This window comes from Anarrhichthys ocellatus, unplaced genomic scaffold, assembly GCF_004355925.1.
Source record: "Anarrhichthys ocellatus isolate YVR2014 unplaced genomic scaffold, GSC_Weel_1.0 scaffold1012, whole genome shotgun sequence".
NCBI classification, from domain to species: domain Eukaryota; kingdom Metazoa; phylum Chordata; class Actinopteri; order Perciformes; family Anarhichadidae; genus Anarrhichthys; species Anarrhichthys ocellatus.
In genome coordinates, this window is record NW_022280986.1 from 1 (window position 1) to 14,458 (window position 14,458).

Below are 14,458 nucleotides of genomic sequence, written 5' to 3' on the forward strand. Positions count from 1 at the left end.
TAATGCAAAATAGAGCCTCTTGTGGGCCATAGCTAACGTTACAGTAGGATTTACTGAAAATGTAACCCAGATAGCTTAGCTAAACGTTTTATAAAGTATGATGGCAAACAAGTAACTTTCACACACTCACAGAGCTGAGTGCTCTAGCTCTTCTAGCAAAAGTGCCAAACTTGAGGTTAGTTTTCTCGGTGGAAGGCCGGATGCTATTAAGGTGCTTTCAGACAGGGAGAAGTTGCCATCTTGGCTTTCACTGTTTTCACTGTTACTATGATATCAGTAAGCCAAACTAAAATACAAATGGAGGCTGTATTAATGGTGTCACATTGCTCATATAGCTCTTTGTTTTGCTGTAGGAAATGGATGTATAAGAATACATCATGCGGTTACAGTCGGTAGACAGCAGTAGCCTGGTGTACAAGCTGGTAGGATTGGAAGTAGCTGATGGCAACGTTTTAAAATACAGAACACAAATGATGCAGCAACCGCTCATCGCCTGAAAGCACCTTCATAACATATTCAAATAAACTGAAAATGATCTGTGTGTGGGTGAGGTGGGGGTTGCTTGGACATATGGTTTCATTATTTTGGAAACCTTAACTACAGCCCTTCCTACCTGTGATCCACAACTACATTTCTGTTGTTTGTATCTTTCTGCAGTTCAATAACTTTGAGCAGCTGTGTATCAACTTCACCAACGAGAAGCTGCAGCAGTATTTCAACCACCACATGTTCATCGTGGAGCAGGAGGAGTACAAGACCGAGGGGATAGAGTGGACCTTCATAGACTTCGGTTTGGACTTACAGGCCTGCATAGACCTCATAGAGAAGGTGTGTGTGTGTGTTGGTACTTGTGTTACTCATGTCCTTTGTAAATCGTAATTATCTTTGACATTATACAGGTAGAGCTTAACCAATGGTGTATCAGTTCTATTAGATGGAAGAGGTAGATGTATTGGGTGAAATCTGATGGCATGAACGATTCTGCGAAGACATAATCAAAGATTAATGTGAATATTTTCCAGCCCATGGGCATTCTGTCCATCATGGAGGAGGAGTGTATGTTCCCCAAGGCCACTGACAACAGCTTCAAAACCAAACTCTACGACAACCACTTTGGAAAGTCGCCCAACTTCCAGCGGCCACGGCTGGACAAGAAGCGCAAATATGAGACGCACTTTGAGTTGGTTCACTATGCCGGAGTGGTGAGTGTCAGCTCACCTTGTTCCTGTTGTTACTCATATTAGAGGTGCTTTGCTCAATCGGACGCCAACTGGAATTGGTCAATGTTAATTACAGGTTTGATTGATGGTTCCCAATCAAAACAAATTGTGAAAAAAAGGCAATTATGTTATCATCACTGTTTTTGTTTCCTCATCCATCGCGGCTGACGTATCTTTATCACACAGTTGTGCAACCATCAAAGTAAAATAAAGATGCAGTTTCTGCTTTTGGAGGCTCTAATAGAAAAATGACATCCCGGTATTAGAACATAAAATGGAAATAAAGTGGAGCAGTGTCTAATAAGGCAACAACAACAATGGATGAAACTGCATGTTCTAGCAGATTTGACACGACAAACCAACAACACAGAGTTGGACTGATCTTTGTCATTTACGGTTTCGTGGGGTGTTGTAAGGAGCAGATCCAAAAGAGACATGCAGAGATAGAAAAGGAGACAGAGCTCCTGCCTCCAGAGTAGTGATGCTACTGAGTGTTTTATAGTTATTAATTTATTTTTTTACGGTTTTTGGGTCCAGGAAGTAAGTTTGTGAAGACACCATGGACATGATTTTCTTGTCTTTCTGAGACATAAGTTAATTAAGAGACAAGACTGAGCCGAGCTGCAATCTTAGAGCAAGTTTTCACCAGCTTTTAGTCTCACGTCTCATGTCTTAAGACCCCCAAGTCTGTAAGCCAAAGACAAAAGTCCATGTGAGTGACCAATGAAGATGTCTAGTCTATGCTTATATTGTGAAGGCCATGTTTAGTTAAAATGGACCTAATACATTACAATTTGGCATGGTTTCTAGTATTAGGGATTCAAGGTGAGCACTGATTTTAAATAGTTTTTCTTTGGCAACAAATACATTTATTTCCGATTGATCTTTGTTAAACCAGTAGAAACTTTGCCAATTCCAATTATTGATGAAATGGTTAGTCAGTTGTTATCTAAATCTCAGGCATAGATTATAGTGAGTTTTCCATACTTTTAGCTTGTGGGAGCCTGTTGATCCTGAGGACAAGAGGCCCGAGAATGGAGCCCTGTGGAACTCCACACCATGTTTGTTTGCAGCGATGTGTACCGCTCAACACAAAGGACACGATCGGATAATAGGATTCAAATAGAAGCCTCTGTGTTGAGTTATTGGAGAATGATTTATAAAAATCAATTCACAGTCACAGCTGTTCTGTATGTATTTCTCTGTAGGTGCCGTACAATATCACAGGATGGCTGGACAAGAACAGAGATCCTCTGAATGAGACGGTGGTGGCTCTGTTCCAGAAATCCTCCCACAAACTAATGGCTGGACTGTTTGAGGACTACATCAACTCTGACATTGGTAACTAAACACACTTTAAAGGAAAGAAATATAAGAAAGAAATACAAGTGTGACACTGTGTTTGTGTGTGTTTGGTAAACAAGTATTGTTTGTGCTGTTTTAGCGGGGGATCCAAAGGCTGAAGGAAGACACAGGAAGAGGAAAGCAGCTTCCTTTCAGACAGTTTCACAGTTACACAAGGCGAGTTGGCAGTTGTTCATCTCTTTGACTCTACACCCCTTAAAGACGGACTCCCACTCATTGTCTGTTTGTTTGATTAAATACAGGAGAATCTAAAAAAGCTAATGGCTAACCTCCGCAGCACTCAGCCTCACTTTGTCCGATGCATCATCCCCAATCACACCAAGAGTCCAGGTAACCAAACAACAACAGCAGCGGTACACACATCTGTAGCCTTGCTAGCATCACACACCAGAGAGCCAAATGCTAACAATAATATTAGCAGACTAACAGGCATTAGTATGCAAATGTTAGCATTGTTCCAATAGTTGTCAATGTTTCAATTAGGGTTGCAACCAACAATTAGTTTAATTGTTGATTAATTTGCTCATTATCGTTATTATTGTCTGTCTTAAAATCTCGTTTTGTCTGACCAGCAGTCCAAAACCCAAATATCAGTTTAAACCAAGATGTCATCACCAAAACAAACAGCCTTATAATTTGTTTGTGCAAGCAGCTTATTACGAACAATATTTACACTTGTTGTTGAGTGGCGACCTCTGGTGGCAGTAGTGATCATCACTGGAAGTCCAGGTAGACGAGGGTAGGGGTGGATGGACGGGTCAAACAAACACAGGACTTTCACCCAGGAGGCCGCCGTTGGAGTTATTTGAAATTAATGACAACGTTACTACGTTAAAATGTACATAACCACATCAAGTACTACATAACAAACATACTTATTTTAACCCAAACCGTGACCTTTTGCCAACATAACCAAGTAGTTTTGTTCCACAGCGTGTTTAAACATTGACCGTTTCAGAACAAAGTAGAGCGGTCCTATATGCCGTTTTGGGAGTCATTGCCAAACAACCAGTTCTGATGTTTAGGTTTGAGGACGTGTTGGTTTAAAACCCCTTAAAACAGAAAAGATGCACTTCAGAGAAACTGAAACCAGAGAATAATTATTAAACATTATTACCGGGCAATTTACTTTGACCATTGTTGATTAATTGAGTGGATTTGCTAATATTAACTAACTTACACCCAATAAAGACAAATAAAGTATCTCTCAATGTCACACATGCAAAGTAAAACTAATGCAACATCAATGTGTCCCATGAAAATGAAGGACAGCAGATTGAATCTAAAATATCAAAACATTCTCGACACTGTCCTTACTACATCCGTCCTCCAGGTGTGATGGATGCCTTCCTGGTCCTCCACCAGCTGAGGTGTAACGGAGTCCTCGAGGGGATCCGGATTTGCAGGAAGGGCTTTCCAAACCGCATCCTGTATGCTGAGTTCAAACAACGGTCGGTCTCAAACCCAACAGCACAGAGCCACACAAGCTAATATTTCAGTTGTGTTACTGAGTTTTTACTCTTTCCAAGAATGTTTTAAACCGGTACTCTCCAGTAATCCATGTGGACTTTTCTTTCTCAGTTATCGCATCTTGAATCCTGCTGCAATTCCAGAGGACTCGTTTGTGGACAGCAGGAAGGCTGTGGAGAAACTGCTGGGCTCTCTGGACATCGACCACAGCCAGTACAAGTTTGGACACAATAAGGTACAGATACTGTGAATAACACTACCAGGGTCTCAGGGGCCATATGCTGTACTGATTGTAATGCCCTCTGAAGCAAATGCAAAAGTTGTAAGTTAGGACAGAGCTACTGTTCACACCCCTGACTTCTGTTTGGAGCGATGAGATGAAGAGGATCTTCTCCGTCCTCGCAGGTGTTTTTCAAGGCGGGGCTGTTGGGTCTGTTGGAGGACATGAGGGACATCCGTCTGGCTGAGATCCTCACCATCGTTCAGGCCATGGCCAGAGGGAAGCTGATGAGGATGCATCGGAAAAAAATGGCGCTGCAAAGGTCAATATGACAACCACCTCATGAATTAATAATAACAGCAAAATGTCTGCTGGAAAGAAGGAAAAACTGACTTTGGAAAAAGGATATTTGTTTTGTGGGTAAAAGCTTTTAATTCTTCCTCTCAGGGACGCTGTATTGGTGATCCAGTTCAACATCAGAGCGTTCTTCATCGTGAGGACTTGGCCGTGGATGATGCTCTTCTATAAGATCCGCCCAATGCTGAGGAGCGCCCAGATGGAGAAAGAACTGGCTGCTCTCAAAGAAGAGTTCAAGAAGTTAAAAGAGGCCTTCGACAGGTCTGTTCACCTGTCAGCTGTTTAGAGTCTCTTTACGTCACTATTTACACATTTCAATCCGGGCTGACAAAGTAAAATGAACTACATGCAGGCAGAGATATTCATTGACATGGTACGTCTGCTGCTCTGTTGGTTAGTTGTGTCTTTCTCCGTCAGGTCAGAGGCCAAGCGTTGGGAGGCGGAGGAGCGGCAGGTGGTTTTGGTTCAGGAGAAGAACGACTTGGCTCTTCAGCTTCAAGCTGTAAGTCTCACTGAACGTTCAAGGAACCATCCTGGTCCGCAGCTGTGATCTAGTTCTAGATAAACTAATGTTAATGCAGTTGTTAAAGCAGGCAGAACACATAACAATCGGCGGATTATCGGATGTACAAGACTTCTAGCTTCTTTAGAAAAGTCTCTATCAGTGGGTTATCTTCTTTCTCTTTCTTTGGGTAGAGACACAGAACAGGGCTGGTCTTTATCGCACCACGTACTGAATAATAGAACAACAATAGATTCAGGAGGTATGCGTGTCTCTTTCACAGTCAAAGTTAACTCAAGAGTTAGAAAAAGTCCCTTCATTGGATGCAGGTTTTAAATATTTGAGAATTAATATTATGCAGAAATGAAACAGCTTGTTTCAGTTGAATAGCATGTTTTTGTTAATCAATGGGACGCATCATGTGTGTGACATGTCTGCTAGCTCTGCCTGAGTAGTTTGTTTGCAGTTTGCTGTCCAACAAAGAAACATGTATCTCCACCATTGTTGCCTTTGTTATTCAGATACAATGAAGGATTATCTTTTGCTGATGGGTGAAGAAAATAATCTTTTTTCTGAAACTAAATGAATATTTGAAACAGCTCTATTGTTCCAATACTAACAACAGGCCTGTTAACATGTTGAGGATGAATGCAAGAGACAGAGATGAAAAGGTCTCTTTGCATCCAGTAGAGCTGTAGGTCCAGGACGCATTAGCCTAGCTTAGCACAAAGACTGAAAGCAGATGGAAACTGCTAGCCTAGCTCCATCAAGTTAAGTAAAAGAAACATATTGCATGTAAACCAAAATGTCATATCTGCAATTTGAAAAAAGTGGGATTACAATCACTTCTTTCTCAAAAGACAAACTTATCTCTAAAATATAAGATTTGATCTAAGCTACTTATTTTAGAGAGCTATTCTCTTGTGAACTCATTATTGTCTTTAATATCTCTAAAATGTGTTTTCTTAACATTTGAATCATCCAGGAGCAGGACAACCTGACAGACGCAGAGGAGCGCTGCAACCAGCTGATTCAGTCCAAAATCTCTCTGGAGTCGAAGCTGAAGGAGATGCAGGAACGTCTGGAGGACGAGGAGGAGTTGACGGCCTCGCTGACGTCCAAGAAACGTCAGCTGGAGGAGGAGGTGGTCTCACTGAAGAAAGATGTGGACGACCTGGAGATGACTCTGGCTAAAGTGGAGAAAGAGAGACATGGAGTCGAAAACAAGGTGCATTAACCAACAGCTTTGTATCACTGCAGGGTTCCTTCACTCTACAATGTGTTCTCTTTTAGTTCTGTTTTTGGTTGAGAGCTTTAGGCTGGTGACGCGGTGGAACTGATAAGTTGAATATTGTTTTTTTTCTTCCATCCAGGTGAAGAACCTGTCCCATGAGATGTGTGTTCTGGATGAATCGATAGCATCTCTGACCAGAGAGAAAGCCGCCCTGCAGGAGGCTCACCAGCAGGCTCTCACTGACCTGCAGGCGCAGGAGGACAAGGTCAACATGCTGGTCAAGGTGAAATCGAGGCTGGAGCAGCAAGTGGACGATGTAAGAAAATACATACACATATCACACTCAACAACCTTCCTTCCCTGCTTTTCCAGTTTTGCAATATAAGCGAAAATAGAAAAGACCTGAAGTGTCAAAACTTAAACATAAGGATAAACAAACACACTGGACGATCCGTCTGTGAATGTAAATCTGCATCAGCTAACATGTCCGTCTGTCTTTCTACTTTGCCATTCTACTTTTGTGGAACATAATTAATGAAAGGGAAAAAGGTTTCAGTAATCCAGCTCATAGATTCTCTACGTTTGTGGACTGCTACTGAAATGATGGACGACATTCTTCCAAAGGAAATTCCTCCATTTAGTGTTTTGATAAAAGAGGTAAAGAGTGCTTCCTAAAATGTCCCTCCAAAATGCCCCATAGGTGTTCAGTTGCATAAGAATTCCTAAAATCTCCTCAAGGCGAACTAGAGCTTCCCAAAGGACCACAAGAACCACCTGAAGGAACTTCCTCAGTGACCCAATGACCACTTAAGAAGAAACTTTGGAGCCTATTTAGTGACATAAGAACCATCTAAAGAGCCTCATCAGTACCACCTGTAGGATCTCTTGAATCTCCTCAATTAAACTAGAACATCCTGTAGGACCAGTAGACCCCTAGACAACCTAAAGCCCTTTAAACCCATAAAACCTCCTCAGTGGCCACAAGTACCACCTAACGGACCTTTGCAGCCTCTATTTGATCACTAGAACGTCCTAAAGAACTACCAGAACCTCCAAAATGGCCACTACAATCACCTAAAAGACACCATCTCTAGACAATCTAAAGCCCTTTTAACCATTAGAAACTCTCCAGTGACCATAAGGACCACCCAACGGACATTCGCAGCCTCTTTATGACCACTAGAACCTCCTAAGCTAGAAACACTTGAAAGACCACAAAACTCCTTCGAACCCCCTTTAAGGTTCTGGTATGCCATGAGATCAAAGTACTCTGTTCTGAGTTTGTCTCCATTTCTTGACAGCCTTCCCACTCTCTTCTCTACAGGTGGAGACTTCCTTGGAGCTGGAGAAGAAGGTGCGTTTGGAACTGGAACGAATCAAACGGAAGCTGGAGGGGGATCTGAAGCTGTCCATGGACTCGGTGAAAGACCTGGAGAAACAGAAGGACGAGCTGGAGGAGAGACTGAAAAAGTAAGAAAACACGTCTGGAGCTGGTAGTTATCAACTTTAATCGAGCGATGATTTTCATTTAATTTCTCCACAACGACAAAGCTCAACAAAAAAAGTCTAGAATTAACATGTAAAACTGAAAACTCAAAAACATTTTGTAGCATTAAGATCACTTCCTTTCTCTTTCCATCTCTCTATACCTCCCTAAAGAAAAGACTTTGAGTCGGGTCAGCTTCAATCTAAACTGGAGGATGAACAGAGCGTGCTTACTCATCTTCAGAAGAAGATCAAAGAGCTTCAGGTTGGTCCGACTGATCCAGAATAGAACCTGTAACCAGCTTCCTGATCTTCCCCTTCATCACTTCATGTATATCATTTATCGCTCCCCTCAGACTCGTATCGAGGAGCTGGAGGAGGCGCTGGATGCGGAGCGAGCATGGCGTTCCAAAGCCGAACGTCAGAGGAACGACATCACCAGAGAGCTGGAGGAGCTCGGGGAGAAACTGGAGGAGGCAGGAGGATCCTCTGCTGCTCAGATCGCTCTCAACAGGTCATCATCAGCATTAAAGCTGATACGTTACAACACGTTGTAATTGTAATGACTTTGGTTATCTGAAGGTGTGTTTACTTAAAACATAGTGGTGTACAAATTTACTATAAAATACTAAATTGACGTCAAACAGGAAGAGGGAGGCGGACTTCTTGAAGATGCGGCGGGAGCTGGACGAGGCAGGGCTTCACCACGAGGCGACGGCCGCCACTCTCAGGAAGAAGCACTCGGACACGGTGGTGGAGCTCGGCGAGCAGATTGACGCTCTGCAACGAACCAAACAGAAACTGGAGAAGGAGAAGGTCGAGTTCAGGCTGGAGGCCGACGACCTAGCTGCTAACGTGGAGCAGCTATCCAGGAACAAGGTAAGTCCACCTTAAAAAGAAAACTCCAGTGAAGTGTCTTAAAGCTGCATTCTCTCTAGTGTCCACCAGGGGGCGACTCCTCTGGTTGTATAGAAGTCTATGAGAAAATGACTACTTCTCTCTTGATTTATTACCTCAGTAAACCAACTTTCAAAGGAATAAATGGGGCGTCCCTTCATGACTGGAAAACACCTTCATTTTTTTAACTCCAATCCTCTAGTTCAGAGGTCTTCAACAGGGGGTCCGCGGGGGTATGTTTTTTCTCTAAACATGAATGTGTCCATTATTTTAATAGTTCAGTATTGTATGCAAGATAACAGGTATGTTTATGCATGGCAGTGGCACTAATAGGCCATCACTCATTTTTCGTTTCCACATTTATGTTTAAAATGAAAATATCTATTTGCATATCTTGTATGATGATTATCATGCAATTGACAGACAATGTCGATATTGGCATTGGTATCAGCTGACAAGGTATGTTTATAAATGGCAGTGCCACGGCCCCCCTACTCACTGTACCTTGCACATGTTTAAAATAAAAACATGAATATATGAACCTGTGTATTATTTGAATAGCTTAGTATTGAATGCACAATAAAGAGGTATGTTTATACATGGCACGAGGCCCAGTTTAATGTAAAACACAATTTTATACAATATATATAGTCGGGGTCCCTGCTCCATCACTCTATTAGTTTGGGGGTCCTTGGCCTGAAAAACGTTGAAGGCCCCTGCTCTAGTTTGTAATGCAGCTTCGTCTGGTGGCATCACTATGGCTCTGGACCAGATTCAATCGTCAGTTGATATGGCTTCTTGTATGTATGTGTGTGTGTGTCTGTGTGTGTGTGTGTGTGTGTGTGTGTAGGGAGCAGTGGAGAAGATGTGCAGGGTTTATGAGGACCAGCTGAATGAAACCAGAAGCAAAGCAGAGGAGCTGCAGAGACAGCTGACCGACGTTTCTGCTCAGAAAGCACGAGCGCTCACAGAAACTGGTACAACACGCACACACATGCATACACACAGATATAGTCCTTTATCATATAATAATAAAGAGAATGATGTCTCGATTATCTACTGACATTTTGTCGATGTGCACATGATTATTCCAGCCTGTATTTCAACTATCAACACAAAGCATGAACACATCTGAATTCATTTTAAGTGTAAAGAATGTGTCTTAAATGTAATTCTCAGTTCATAAAACCTAATGAAGGCGGCCGGACTAACCCACTTTAAAACTTCTTCTCTGTGTCGTTGTTCTTTTAGCCGAGTACAGCCGCCGTCTGGAGGAGCGGGACGCTATGATTGGTCAGCTCCAGCGCTCCAAAGCCGGGGTTTTCCAGAACTCCGAAGACCTGAAGAGGCAGCTGGAGGAGGAGAGCAAAGTACCACTGAACCTTTAGAACTCCGATCCATCATTTCAATACTCAGCCTCATGGTTGTCCTAACTATGTTTAGTCAAAGTAAATACATGCGTGACCGTGTGTGTGTTTCAGGCTCGTGTGGCGCTGGCTCACGCGGTGCAGGCGTCCCGTCACGACAGCAGTCTGCTCAGAGAGCAGCTGGAGGAGGAGCAGGAGTCCAAAGCTGAGCTGCAGAGGGAGCTCTCCAAAGCCAACGGCCAGGTGGTCCAGTGGAGAGCCAAGTACGAGACCGACGCTGTGCTGAGAATAGAGGAGCTGGAGGACGCAAAGTAAGAAACTGTAATGGTGGTATCAATATATGTTATAGGCGCATGTCACAACCCCACACTCACAGAGATGCACACGTCCTTCTGGACCGGCCGGCAGGATGACATGTGATGAACAGAAATACTGAGAGCGTCATCATCAGTTAACATTTCACTGCACTCAGGCACATATCTCCCCATCTTAAGTAGCATTTAGCTTGAGACAAGTGCATATGCACACTTACAAAGAATGTTATAAAGGATAAATGTATCCTATATATATATATCCTATATCCTTGAGTGTACAAGTCTTGATTTCATCTCTTATCGACTCCCGAATTTGCTCTACATCTGCCACAAAACCTGCTCCTGCTCCAGCTATGACTATCACTGCTGCTGCTTCTGGAAGGACTGGATTCTCATGAATGTATTCATGATCCCCAGCGACCATCAGGCTTTTCTACATAACTCACAAAATATCAGACTCTATAACCGTCTTTACCAGCTGCATAACTGGTCGCTTCAAGTATTTCTTTTTCTAATTGTGCAGCTAAGTACATTTTTTTGTCTTAACTGCTCGATAACTGTTTATCTCATGCCATTTGTTTGTAGAAAAAAGTTGGTCGTCAAACTGCAGACGGTTGAGGAAGCTGTAGAGACGTCTCAGGCCAAATGTTCCTCACTGGAGAAAACCAAAGTGTGTCTGCAGACAGAGATTGAAGACCTGTTGGTTGAACTGGAACGAACCAACGCTGCTGCTCTGGCTCTGGACAAGAGGCAACGCAACTTCGACAAGGTCAGCGACACCAGCCGACTCTAATCAGTCGTAAACGATGCAATGTAAAAAATAATCTCAGCAACAAGTTTGTGTTTTCTTTTGTTTGTTTGATGCAGTTGTTGAGCGACTGGAAGCTGAAGTTTGAGGAGAGTGAGACGGACCTGGAGGCCTCGCAGAGAGAGTCCCGCAGTCTGAGCACTGAGCTCTTCAAACTGAAGAACTGCTATGAAGAAGCTCTGGACCATCTGGAGACGGTTAAACGAGAAAACAAGAACCTGCAAGGTATCTCGTCTTTGTTGTCTTTCTTCTTCACCCGGAGGAGCCACATGGATAGCTTTAGTTCTGTGGACGTGGTCCTGCAAGGTCAAGTCTTTAAGTTGGGCTCTCAGAATGTGGACGATATGCTGATGTGAATGAAGGTTTCTATAACTAGAAAACTAAAGTATGTTTGTACCTACAATAGTAACCAAAATATATTGTATTGTATTGTATCAGCTGGGGGATTACAGGTTACGTCAGCGGTTATGTCTGATTCAGGAAATCCGTCAACAAAACAATAAAAAGCAGTTCGCTGTCGGGTCGCAGCCAACAACAAACGTGTATTACTGACATCCTTCGTTAAACATTTAGTTAAAAGACTTAAACCAAACAAGATGAGAAACTATCTAAACAATCTTTTGACACTGTTCTTTATTCATCTTTCAGGAATCAAAACCAGAACAAAGAACTTTACACCATCTCATTGCTTGAAACAGAAACATTGAAGTAGTTTTAAAATGACATCAAACCAAAGCAACAGTCTAAAACACTTTGATTAACCTCTCATAGCAGACTTGATACCACACTCTCAGAAATAAAGTTGCTAAATAGAACCATATAGGGTTCTTTGGTTTGTCCTCGTAGGGAACCCTGTTTGGATCCTGGTAGTACCTTTTGTAAAGGTTCCACTTGGGACCCTTTCAGATTTCAGGTTCTACACATAACCCAATATAAATGGTTATACCTAGAACCATACGTTAAGGGTTCCACCCAGAGCCCCCTATGAGAGCTTTCACCGAGAACCTTTGTATGGTATAATGGTTCCACAAAGCAACAATCCACCAGAAGGTTGTTCCAAAAAACTTTCTATATCCCAAGAGTTTTATGTAGTTGCAGCGCAACCCAGAACGATTATGGTTCACAATCACAGTTTTTCGGGGCTTGTGTTTCTGGATTGTGGGCGTGTCCTTTTAACACCTTGAAGTACTCTTTCTTCCTAAAAGTTTTTTTTCGGGGATGAAAAGGGTTCTTATTGGGACCCTTAGTGTCACAAGTAACCCTCGAAAAATGGTTTATTCAGAAAAGGGTTATTCAGAAGTAAATGGTTCTGGGTAGAACCTCAGCTCTTTAGCAAGAACCCCGTTGGGAACCCTAGCTTCAAAGAGTGCCAAACATCTTGCTATACGTGACTGTTATGGACCTGAGTTCATATTGCGATTGAGCGACTGTGTTTGTCTCCAGAGGAGATACTGGACCTGACGGATCAGATCGGTCAGGGAGGAAAGACCATCTACGAGCTGGAGAGGATGAAGAAGCTCCTGGATGTGGAGAAGAGCGATATCAGAGCAGCTCTGGAGGAAGCAGAGGTAACTAACTTACCTGCTGTAGATACTCGTCAACTGTCAAACAACTCAACTGTTCACTAAACAACTCTCCACCCACCAGGGAACTCTGGAGCACGAGGAGAGCAAGACCTTGAAATTTCAGATGGAGCTGCACCAGATAAGGACTGAGATCGAGCGCAAGATTGCAGAGAAAGATGAAGAGATCGAGAACCTCAGGTACCAGATATATTGATAATAGTCAATCAGGAATCAGAATAGTAGAAAACATATTGTAAAATATGCAGTAGACCTGCAGAAAAACTATGCATAAAGCGTGAATCAGCGTAGTAATACCAGTGCTGTCCACCAGGCGGGGCCACCAGCGCTCCCTGGATACCATGCAGACCAGTTTGGAGGCGGAGGTTCGCAGTCGCAGTGAGGCGGTGCGTCTGAAGAAGAAGATGGAGTCCGACCTGAACGAGATGGAGGTTCAGCTGGGACATGCCAACAGACAGGCAGCCGAGAGCCAGAGGGCCATCAGACACCTGCAGACACAGGTAGCCTCATCTGATCAGAATTCATCCAAGATATCAAGACAATAAACTCCTCAATCTCAGGGTGGGAAGGCTGAATACAATACTGAAGGTTACATATCTATTCAAGTCTCCCGAGTATCGAGGAGACTACAGGAACCCTTCCCTCAGATTGTTGAACTGCTGTTTTAAATAAGGGGCAGTGGAGGTAATGGAGGTATCCCATTCAGAGAAGGTTGTCCACAGCTGATTCAAATAAGGTGGATTTCATTCCGTGGCTCGAGCATTGGATCAACTTCTCACAGATCATTTCAAAACACCCAGGAAGATGACCTTGTTCGGGAACATTAGGTGTATAAAATTAATAACTGTTAAAAAACGTTCAAAGTTACTAAAAGAAAGCTTCATTTAGTGTTGATTCTGTCGCCCCCTGTGGACTAAAGTGGTAGTGTCTATGAGCGCCAGAGTCCCTTTAGAAAACCTCTCATTTTACTGCAGCAGGGTCTGACAGTCTGACCCTCTCAGTCCTGGTTCTGGTTCTCCCGTGCGTCCCTTCCCTCCAGCGGGTCCAGCAATACGTCCTGGGTCTCCAGCAGAGAGGAGAAACTCTGCTCCAGGAGGAGGAGGAGACGCTGCTGCTGCTGCCGGGAGCTGAGCTCTCCTCCTCCCTCCGGAGCGCTGACTGCAGGTCCAAGGCTGCAGGTGAAGCCGGATCTGGGTCCGTCTGCGATGTGGCAGAATGTCTTAACAGGTCTCACTGGGTTCTGTCCTCTCACAGGTTAAAGAGCAACAGGTGGATTTGGAGGACAAAGTCCAGTTGGCCAATCAGCTCAAAGAACAGATCCTCCTGTTGGACCGACGTTGTTTACTGATGATGGCTGAGGAGGAGGAGCTGCGTGGGATTCTGGAACAAACCGACCGCGGACGCAAGATGGCCGAACACGAGCTGGTGGAGGTCACGGAGAGACTGAACCTGTTCACCACACAGGTACACACACACACACACACACACACAAATGTATTGATTACCTGACCAATCAAGACACTGAATACTGCCTGAGTGATCGATGGATTCACTGACTGACTGATTTAGCCATTGATGGACTGACTCATTGAGTGATTGATGGACTGACTCATTGATTGAGTGATTGATGGACTGA

At 43.5% G+C, this 14,458-nt stretch overlaps 1 protein-coding gene across 1 annotated transcript; it reads left to right on the forward strand.

Moving 5' to 3' along the window:
- Positions 1-377: 377 nt before the first annotated feature.
- LOC116377205 (myosin-7-like) lies at positions 378-14,286 on the forward strand (the record flags this gene model as incomplete). Its single annotated transcript, XM_031838784.1, has 26 exons — positions 378-422; positions 658-828; positions 1,023-1,202; positions 2,429-2,561; positions 2,665-2,741; positions 2,828-2,915; positions 3,919-4,036; positions 4,167-4,290; positions 4,461-4,597; positions 4,723-4,893; positions 5,050-5,134; positions 6,120-6,362; positions 6,508-6,684; positions 7,693-7,838; positions 8,028-8,118; positions 8,210-8,367; positions 8,501-8,732; positions 9,601-9,727; positions 10,002-10,120; positions 10,232-10,428; positions 11,017-11,200; positions 11,299-11,464; positions 12,683-12,807; positions 12,887-13,002; positions 13,136-13,322; positions 14,077-14,286. Coding segments are annotated over exons 1-26 (3,807 nt in total), but the record flags the coding sequence as incomplete, so codon positions are not given.
- Positions 14,287-14,458: the final 172 nt, after the last annotated feature.